This window comes from Scatophagus argus, chromosome 8 (genome assembly GCF_020382885.2).
Source record: "Scatophagus argus isolate fScaArg1 chromosome 8, fScaArg1.pri, whole genome shotgun sequence".
Classification (NCBI taxonomy): domain Eukaryota; kingdom Metazoa; phylum Chordata; class Actinopteri; family Scatophagidae; genus Scatophagus; species Scatophagus argus.
This window is the reverse complement of record NC_058500.1, coordinates 8,200,661-8,211,237: the sequence shown is the minus strand read 5'-3', so window position 1 is coordinate 8,211,237 and position 10,577 is coordinate 8,200,661. Positions and strand designations below refer to the sequence as shown.

Sequence of the window (10,577 nt, the reverse complement as noted above, 5' to 3'; positions counted from 1 at the left end):
CCAACTAATCAAGAGCTTCCTCCTCCTGTCCTCCCCCTGCTGAAAATGATGATATATAACTCTTGTGGACATAAGACATCAGTTTGGGTTGTCTCGGTGCTGACTGGTTTTCATAGGTAATGATGCTAAATTACACAACTGGGAATAAAGGAGGCCAGCAAGTCATCCATCAGGGGCTAGTTTATACGAGATCCCATTAGGGGCATTATTCAAACCCCAGTCCACTCAAACACATAGCTTTGTGTCCCCAACGTCTCTCTCTCTCTCTCTCTCTGTGCACACACACACACTGATCGCCACGAGCTACTAGAGGGGACATCTCATTCTTTTATCCATGGTGAGTCATTGTGGTGGTGTCAGCTGGTGCCGTCTCTTTTATCACACTGGAAGCTAATGGAAGCAGCAACTGCAGGAGGTGGGGGGAGAAGATGCAGGCGCACACACACACAAACACAAACACATTGACAAATACACACAGAGCCATAAGAGATTGGGGAGATGGGGCGGGTGGGCACACCAGGCCCCGGGGCAAGAGCTGTTCTGTGGTGATGTTTTTTCTTGCTGAGACCTCTCTATCAGCATGTGTTTCTGACACTCAATAAACCACAAGGAAGGGCTCCAGATGCCGTTCTCTCATTCTCTTTTCATGTTTCTTTCTTTTCTTTTGTTGCAGTAATGTTAAGTCCCCCCCCCCCAACCCCACCATGGAATTGAGCTGGATGTCATCTTCATGCAAAGCTACCAAAAAAAAAAAGAGGTTTTGTTTAATTTTACACCTCCCACCTGGCCTCATTCTAACTAAACAAAAAAATGAATCCAGCTGCACAGCACTTTATTTCCCTCTCCATATGATCTCCATCTCTACTTTTATTGCTTTCAAATTTTCCTCTATCTATTGACTAGGAATACTCTGTGGGCAACAACAGGGTTTATCTACAAGAAGGGGAACAATGGCCAATTACAGGAGGCTTCAGCGGTAGCGTACATCTTTCGATAGGGTAGTGGGGTTGACCTAATTTCCTGATAACTGGGTTGAAAAGCACGGGGCTGCTACTTTAAACACACATGCTGTAAGGGACACATGCCAGGATAGTATTGTATGTATATTTTCTAGAATTCTTTATTTTTTCAGTCTTTTTCTGTTTGTATAACATAACAATCGTGCTTTATCATGTGACACCATTTAGATACATATCATGTTTATATTATGTTTTACATTAGGCAGTGAGACAGTTAAAAATATACAAAACAATATTGTTTTACTAGACATAGTTTCTATTTTTTAATATAATCCTCAGTATCTTCATTGTCATCATCATTTCATATATTTCTGTAAGATATGTGCTTTAGCTTCTGTGATCAAAATATTATTGCAGAAAACAGCAACTCCATTTTTTCAACATTTAGACAATAACTTCCAATGTAATACAGACATTCACAGTTACATGTTTTACACAGTACAGTTTTACAACAAAGTTCCAGAGAAAACTGTGGTAGAGTAACTTTATACAAAATTCACAGGACATGAACTGTAGCCATTTCACATTTTCGCTCAGTTGTTTTGCTTTTCAAAGTAAACATGTTCTGTTTCAACCAGATGCCTTTCACAGTAGCTGCCATAGAAGCAAACTAACATTGTCCTAACACGCCATGGCAAAAGTCTGGGGAAAATTAAAGCTTTGTGCTTTTCACTAGTAAAGCAAAGACAACATAAACAAAAAGAGAAACAGGCCACTTGCTTACTGGCCTGCACATGTACATCTACATATGTATTGCTGAATACATATTGATCAAACTATAATTGATCATTACACATAAAGAAAAAAAAATAATGACTTTACTTTAACACAGAGTTGGTCCAGGTTTTTGTGCTAGCATACAAAGTTGTATTTTGTAGTTCTGCCCAGTCATGTAAACAGACTATGGCTTAGCTGAAATTGGTGTACTGGCTTAAGGCCCTCTCTGTTCTTCTTCTTCTTCTTCTTCTTCTTTTTTTTTCTCGTTTGTCAGGAGACATTTCAGAAATTTTTCACTGATGTTCCTGAGGAAAGCATGCAAAACGTAAACAGGATTGACTGTCAGCATTAAGGGATAGTCGATGTTTGTAAATCACTTTTCTAACCCTGTGCTTTTTTTTTGTGTACTTCTTTGTACCCTGTGCTTTGCCAACCGAACACTAAATGGCATAGTTTTTGCTTTTGTCTGCCTATTGATTTTGGTCCTCCATCACAACACATATAGTATAAAACATCCTAAAAATAATTCTAAAAATGTTTCGATCACATAAAAGTTTTCCCTTTTTTTTACTGAGAAAAAAGGAAGGAAAAAATAACAGTCTCTCTCACACACAAAATCTTTTGCAACAAATACTGGTTTGCTCCAGAGCTCCTTAACATGAACTTCTTATTGGCATTGTGCTTACTCAGAGCTCCTCGTTTGCCTTGTGGCCTGTAGTTCACCTCACAGAGTGCAACGTTTGGAGAAGAGACAACTGTGTGAGGTTTAGTAAACATCCACAATAAAATTGACGCCATCCCTTACACTCTTCAATGATGTCAATTTTGTTCACTACTTCATCTACTATATTCACACGGTATTTACTTGATTCATGAAGATATTCAACAAATCTCTAATCTATATCTCTATGTTTTTTTTTCTTTTCTCACAGTATTACACAGTATGTTTACATTTTTTTTCTTCAGATTTATGGTTGTGAACACTAACAGTCTTTGATATTGTTTTCGGAATGCAAACCAACAATAAGACATCATTGGCTTGGTTTTACAAATGCAGAAAAATTAAACGTGGTTTGAAAATCTGTTTTGATCACATATTGCCCCTGGAGGTAGGTGAATCAATTAAAATCTTGGAAGTCCTTTGTAATGTTCTCTTTTGTCTACATGCTCCATGAGGGTTTCTTTGTTGTCTACACGTTGGCCTCAGCATTGGTCAGGTTAGAGGTTGGGCTTGTTGGGTTCGGGGGGTTAACGGGCTCCGTTGGGCTAACTGGGTTAGGTGGTGGGCTAGTCGGGCTAACAGTTGCGGTGGTGGGGTTTGCCGGACTGGCCGTGGTGGTTGTGGTTGTGATATTGGTGGTGGTGGGACTGGTTGCCGGGTTCACCGGGCTAGCAGCGGTGGCTGGATTTGCTGGCGGAGGGGCCGGGTTAGCAGGGGTCACAGGGCTGGTTGAGTTGACAGGAGCTGGATTGGTGGGGCTGGAAGGGTTGGCGGGAGCTGGGTTAGCAGGGCTAGCGGGATTGGCAGGGCTGGATAAGTTAGCAACATTGGTTTCCGCCTGCTGCTCAGGTCCATTCTCCTGAGGTCGCTTGACAACTGCAGGAGGTTGAAGCATTATCCGAAGCCGCTGTAAGAGCAACACAGTTACATAAGATAAGGGGTATGTTAGGTTGCAAAAGATCAAGCATTTACAAGCCAAGCCAAACCCAACAGACAATTCACTTCTTACCTCTTTGTAAGTGCCCTTGAGTCCGAGATACATATAGATCATGTACCCCGGTATGAGAACCATGGAGGACATTGCCATGAGCCAGCCCACTCCCTGACCCCAGCCTGGGAACACATAGTCTCCCATTTTGAGAGGAACCATTTGTACGGCGCTGAACAAGAACACCCCCTGTGGGAGACATGAGACACTTTATGCATCCTGACACCATTGACTACAGGCAACACTGTCTCAGCCTGACATGACTGCAGGCAGGTAATATTGACTTTATTTATTGTTTCATTTTTTATGTCATGACTTTAGATGTACTGTTGTATTAGTTCTGAGTACTCACGCCGACAATGAGAGGAGTGAACACGACCCAGCACATCTTCCACCATATACAAGGCTTGTAGCCAATCATCTCCTGGATGTTGTCGTAGAACTTGTTCACACCTGCGAGACAAATGAATCTATGATCAAAATATTCATATCCAATTTATTTCAATTTGCTGCCGGTCTTCCATGCATGTTGATGAGGACGTTGAGGTGTAACACATGAGCGCTCATGACCTTGAGGGCTGAAAAGCGTTTGAAGCTGGGCAAATGTCTCTGCATAGGTGGGATGTATTTCAACCTTCATATGCAACCTGGCTTTTCACATATGTGATGTTTGTCTACCTCCATTTGTTAAATTGTTAAGAAAAATACACATTGCAAGTAATATTTTTTTTCTATGTAGCTATATTGTATGAAACACTGATGATACACACCGTAGCACCAGGATATGGAGATGCATTCAAAGAAGACCAAGAACAGCAGACACATCCCACTGGCAGAGTAGTAGTCAAACAGTTTGAACACATAGATTCCACCCTGATTACAGAAAAATGGATGAGTTATAAAAATAAAAACACTCATTGTGCAGATACAGAATATTGTCAGTGTATTTCATGCCATTAAGAGAGCTAACGTGCTGCCTGTACCTGTGTGATGTTTGAAAGTCCGATCACATAGGACACCAGACAGACAACTGCGATGAAGATCTCTCGCCTACCCCTAAGAGCTCTGGGAAATTCATCCACCAGAGCAGTGATGAAGCCTTCAACGGTGCAGAACTGAAGGACAGAATCACAAAAAAACAGTATGAAGCTTATGTGTGAATTTGTGTATTGTTTACATCTGCTGATTTTTTCTTAACGCAAATATGTCTTTTTGTAACATGCAGAGGTCTGCGAATATTTTCCTAAATGTATTCTTAAAGAAATAAGTTTTATTTTTGTGGTTAGGCTGACCGATAATGAGAAATGACAAAGAATTGCAGTGTGCACCAAACCATGGGACAAAAACACTAACGTAATCTTCTGAGTGACCAAGCATCCCCTTCTTGGAGGCCATTTTGGTAATAGCTCTGTTATGCAAAAGCTCAGTTGTCGTGACATTTAGAATATAGTTAGAATTAATGTCTTTGACTTATGACTGGCGGTCATAACCAGTGTATAACTGTATTTTTGCTCCCTACACTCTGTGGCCTTATTCGAACCCAAATATACACAAAAAGAAAGACACCCAGACGCTGAAACCTGCGGGCACATGGAGGTGATAAAGTTGCATTAAAAAGACTTGACAGCTGATGTCAAAGCTCAGCTATATCTGTCCACAAGAAGCAAATTGCGAGCTTATCATGCAGAGAGCAGGGGTGAGCTGCATGATATGTACCTGCATTTCAAATATTTAGGTCAGCCCATGAGCAGATCATCTCCAAGCACCTTACCTGGCTGTCTATCCCCAGCATAAGCAGCATGGAGAAGAACAGAATGGCCCAGAGAGGAGACACAGGCAGCTGGGTTACAGCCTCTGGGTAGGCCAGAAAAGCTAAGCCAGGACCTGGATAGTGAATCGGAAAATGATATTTCATCAGGGTTATTCTCTAGCACTACGATATGACTGCAAACACACATATTCTCATAGAAATGATGACGGCGGCTATGTTTAGCAGTCAGTCTCAATGACGGTGCATCATTTTTTTTTGTGCACAGACAGAACTATTAAGAAGAAGCCATATGCAATCCGTAGTTACCTGAAGCTGCTACGTCGGCAATGTCTTTCTTTGTCACATGTGCCATGAAGCCAACAATAGAGAAGATTACAAAGCCAGCAAACATGCTGGTACATGAGTTGATGCAGCACACAATGATAGAGTCTCTGGGGAGAGGAAATGTAAAATAGGCTTGTTGTCAAAGATTTAAGTTGACTCTTTTTTTTTCCTGTATTAAGCTTTCCTCAAAACATTCCATAGAGGAGACACTGAGATCTGAAAGAGTAGCTGTGAGAATGCATCACTGCTATTAATTCCTTTTGATCATGCAGATGTTTGGCAAAAACACATTTTTCTGTTGTTTATGACGGACATGAACAGATTTAAGAACTCACGACATGTAATAAAAACTCTCCTACTTTTTATATGTAGATGTAGAAAGATAGATCTATTAGAAACAAGGACACAAAATGATTGCAACTATTTTTATGTAACTGATTGTTTACGTGACCCAGAACTATGGGACTGCTGGAGAAAACACTCAGGCTTTGCAATCATATTTTTTTCTCTCCCTTCCAACAGGCACACCGACAGCAAGAAACAGCCTTCCACTTAGACTGTTATTATATTCAGGCTGCTCACAAGACTCTTTATAGGGTCCTATCAGGTGTCCCTGAATACGATTTTTAATATCGTACAATAGCAAAATAGCAGCTATTTCATTACTGCCATTTTCAGTTAATGCTTAAATTCAGCAGCATTCTCTGTCTCTGTCTCATAGATTATATCTATTCATGAATCATCACTGGTCTTACCTGTAAACATTGTTATTGAAAGGATTATAGCTGCCCAGAGCTATAAGTGACCCCAGTCCCAATCCATATGAAAAAAAGATTTGGGTAGCTGCATCCAGCCATACCTGACAAAGGAACACAAGCATTTAGGCGAATGAGGCCGAGCTCTGTGCACTCAGACGTGCAGCACATGGTTATAAATCATATAATAATATGCCATTACCTCTGATTCTTTGAGTTTTTCAAAGTCAGGGGTGATATAGAACAGAATTCCCTCTTTAGCTCCAGGTAGAGTCACCCCACGGATGAAGAGAATGAACAGCATGAAGTAGGGATACGTGGCGGAGAAGTAAACGACCTATAAGGTGTGAGACACTTATCAGCAATGTGACGCCATTGGTTCTTAAGTAAATTTATAATGTATACAGGATTTGGAAATTTGCAGATCACCCACAATCCAGTAAATTTCCCAAAGGTTGCAATGATTTATACGTTTATTGTTTTCAGCCTCTTCAAGACAACAAAATCAAAACACATAAAGAGAAAAATATTCGGTAAAGGAATCACTACACCCTCAGTTTGGATGTGCATTTGTGACACTGTGCAAGCAATATGTGAGCAAAATATGCAGGGGGATGGGGGTATTTTGTGACCAAAACAAATTTCATTTGCCATGGTCACGTGATGCACTAGACTTTCGAAATGTGGCACCACATGGGAGGGAAACTGCTCCAAGTGAAGGGAGAGGACAAAACCAGATTGTAGCGTATGGCTGTTTGTTGCTCCTCCTATCGTGAATCCACACTCAGTGTAGACACTATGTCAGGAGAATTGGAATTAGATGAGACACCATGAGGCAGAGCAGGATTAGTGAACATGAGTGTTTGATGTCTCTTCTCATATTTTAAATCTAGCCAATGCTGACTGCAATCTAAATGAGTTATGAGGTGATATTAGACTGATTAATATTGCATGGCTGTCAAATACTACTGCTTATTGGGAGGTAGCATAGTATAAGGGCCCTTGGATACCTCAATTGGGTAAATGTCTTACCTTCCCTGTCCAGCTAACCCCTTTCCAGATACAGAAGTACACAATGACCCAGGCGATGGCCAGTGTTATTGCCAGTGGCACTCGAATCTGGCCTGGTTTTTCCAAGCCATCGGTCATTTCATGCATGTTGCGCCTGTAAGTCAGAGCAAGGAACAACAAGACTATTATACACATGGGGAATAAGCATGCAGCAGAGGTGGCTGTCTATTATATATCTCTGGGATGCATGCAGGATACTTTAAAGCTCTGCTGTTGTGAAAGCAAGAGAAAGCAGTCAATATCTTACTCCCAAAACTCCACCACTGCACTGGTGAGATTGGTGGTATCTAAAATGGAGTGGTTTGTGTAACATTTCTCTGTGTTCCATGGGTTGTTACATGAGCTCCATGGAAGTTCCTGTAAAACAAAAATTACAGATTTTTTTTTCCTTCTTTGACACATTTAGCGATTTTAAATTTTTTTACGAGGCATCACAGGCTACAATTCCCCATGAACTGATATAACAACCTTGACCCTAAGCTGGTTTCAGCTTTTCATGAATCACATGTGTACATACACATGTTATACTTACAGTGGTGAAGGAGTTGTACAGGTAGTAAATGGCCCAAGCAATGATTACAATGTAGTAAATGTTAAGCCAGAAGGACAGGACAGCCGCTGCAAGGCCCACACCTATCATACAGAAATGAATTAGGTGCTGGATGTGTGTGTTATGTGGCATCCATAAATCCTGATAGTCAAAATTATTTCATTGAAAGCATTTAACACCACAAATATGTTATAGACAGGCCTGGTATCAAGACACAAGAAATATTTAGTTGCACTAACGTGTACCTTTAAACATAGGAGCCAGTTTCCACACACCAAGCCCCCCAATTGAGGTGTATTGACCAAGGGAGCATTCCAGTAGAAACAAGGGGACTCCAGCAAATATGAGAGTCAAAAAATAGGGAATCAAGAAGGCTCCTGGATGGACAAAAGTAGACCAAGTTACACATAAAAAAACCCCAAACAATTTTAGGCTAAAACTGCACTGACGCATTACTTAAAAATCACAGCACAACGTCAACTAATTAGGGTGGCAAATGTGGCTGATAGTCATTCTATTCATGTAATCGACACGGTCAATTAGATAAGCTCGACTATGTGCATCGTGGAGCTGAATGGGCCGTGCAGTTTGCTTAAATTAGCTGTGAAAATAATGTTTACCTCCACCGTTTTTTCCACAGAGATAGGGAAATCTCCATACGTTTCCCAGTCCAATTGCATAACCCACACACGACAGGAGAAAATCAAATTTTCCCGCCCATGTTTCTCTATCAGGCAATTCCTTTTTCTGCTTTTCGGGTTTCACGTCTAATGACTTGGGCTTGTCATTATTAGTGGCCACCTCGTTCAGTTCTGTGACTTGTCCATCCGTTTTGGTGCCGTTCGTCGCCATGTCTCTGGATTTGGCAGAGGTCCTGGCAGTCGGACGGGAGGCTTCAGCACCAGTCCACGTAGACAGCAGCTTCGCGGTTTTTAGACCTAACCTTTGGACCAAATGTCTGGAGAGGAAGCCTGTGCACACACGGCTCGTCAGTCGCCGTTAACCTGGAATCGTGAATAGAGCAATGGGTCGATTTTTCAGGAGGCGCTGAAAATTTGGTTACTTGTGAAGCAAATATGGACACATTTCTCACTACATTCATTTACTCCTCGGCAGGTACACTAAAACAATATCAATAAAATTCAAACACACACTGTTTTACTGAAATATGCATTCAAAAACGCAGACTAGAGCATCCCATGATCATTTGGCTCCCTGACAAAATTTCCATTCATATCAGACTCAACAAACACCAAAAACCATCGATGGCAAAGTCATGTTGGACTTGCTCCCATAACTGAAACACAAACGACAGACTGCGCGCAAATTATCAGCAGCCAGAACCAGATTCACACGATAGCATAAACAAAGTCTGCAATTAAATAAGACAGGAAAAAAAAGACAACCTAAATGGATAAAGCTAAAATCATCCAAAAAGAGAGAAAACTTTAAGACAAATTACAGGATCCAAAACATGCACTTCAAGCCCAAGACGCACCGTAGCAAAAGCAAATAGCCTATGAGAATTAAGCATAATGAAGTCTACCAATTACCACCTGCAGATTCTCCAAACAGTTAACCACGCACAGAATTACAAGCAGCAGGAATACAGAGAGATTTCAAACAAACTGGAACACAAAACGCATAGTGGAGACAAAGGGCTGTCCAATGCGTAAAAGCTTTACGCATCAGGCTGCACAAATAGCAACCCAATTCTCTCCGATTAATTGAGAACCAAACGCGTTATTAAACGCACTAGAATGCGTCTCCACATTTGCACCATCCAATGAACAAGCAAACCGCAATCAATTCTGCATTTAATTGGCTAAAACAATGTAGGTGCAGAGCGCATCATGCAGTCTTTAATTTGACCCCAGCAACGTATTGACGGTCTCATTCACAATTTAATCACACTCACAATCGCTGCAAAGACAAAAAAGGGAAAAAAGAATCGTACATTAACCACGTCTGTATGAGTTCAAACACGCACAGACAGACGCAAGAAAATTCAGCAACCAGTTTACTCACAATGAAGCTGTGATCTGTGCCGCCGAGGATACGCTGCCTGCCACAAATCTCGAAACGAGGTATCCGTAGGTTCCTCCTGTGGATGAAGTTGTAAACTCCCAATATTTCTTGCAACATAAATAGATTTTACTTCCATTAAAAGACTTAAAGGGACCATGCAGCGTTAGAGGTGTCCAAGCAGGAGCTGTCCAGCGGGGAGCAGTGCTGAAGACCAGGAGGAGGAAGAAGAGGAGGAGGAGGAGGAGGAGGAGGAGGAGGTTGAATCGACACGGGCAGCAGCCGCTTCGCCTTGTGCGACTGTCTAACATCAACAACCAGAGACTCAACTCCCTTCCACACAGCCTCAATGTCATCTCAAAGTCGCCCCCCCTCCTCTTCCTTCTCCTCTTCATCCTCGTCTATTGGCTGCACTGCTACACTTGTAACATGTTTGTTTTTTAAAATTTCAAATTGTTTTACATCCCCCCCCCCCGCCATTTCATTTAACACCAATAATATGTATTTACTTTTTTTTTTCTTGCCACGACCTGGCAAGCAAGTTTTCTTTTCATACAAACTGACTGAAAGTGAAGACAATCCAGACTTTAAAGTGAGGGATGTTGGTGCTTTTAATTGGATGGCTTTTTTTTTTTT

At 41.4% G+C, this 10,577-nt stretch overlaps 1 protein-coding gene across 1 annotated transcript; it reads right to left on the bottom strand.

Annotated features, from left to right (window-relative positions):
* Positions 1-1,080: 1,080 nt before the first annotated feature.
* slc6a1a (solute carrier family 6 member 1a) lies at positions 1,081-10,254 on the bottom strand. Its single transcript, XM_046397626.1, has 15 exons — positions 9,945-10,254; positions 8,537-8,920; positions 8,162-8,293; positions 7,899-7,999; positions 7,614-7,723; positions 7,328-7,460; positions 6,498-6,632; positions 6,296-6,399; positions 5,523-5,647; positions 5,217-5,329; positions 4,429-4,560; positions 4,216-4,318; positions 3,798-3,898; positions 3,467-3,634; positions 1,081-3,364 (listed from the first exon to the last, which is right to left on the bottom strand). Exons 2-15 carry the CDS (start codon positions 8,766-8,768, stop codon positions 2,927-2,929), a joined length of 2,127 nt encoding a protein of 708 aa, XP_046253582.1. The 5' UTR covers positions 8,769-8,920; positions 9,945-10,254; the 3' UTR covers positions 1,081-2,926.
* Positions 10,255-10,577: the final 323 nt, after the last annotated feature.

Bases quoted from the DNA above. Each gene is read 5' to 3' on its own strand.
- slc6a1a (XM_046397626.1), bottom strand. From the start codon at position 8,768: ATGGCGACGAACGGCACCAAAACGGATGGACAAGTCACAGAACTGAAC. The intron at 3,635-3,797 runs GTGAGTACTCAG...TGTCTCCCACAG, and splicing joins TCACTCCTCTCATTGTCGGC to GGGGTGTTCTTGTTCAGCGC. The intron at 3,365-3,466 runs GTAAGAAGTGAA...TTGCTCTTACAG, and splicing joins TCAAGGGCACTTACAAAGAG to CGGCTTCGGATAATGCTTCA.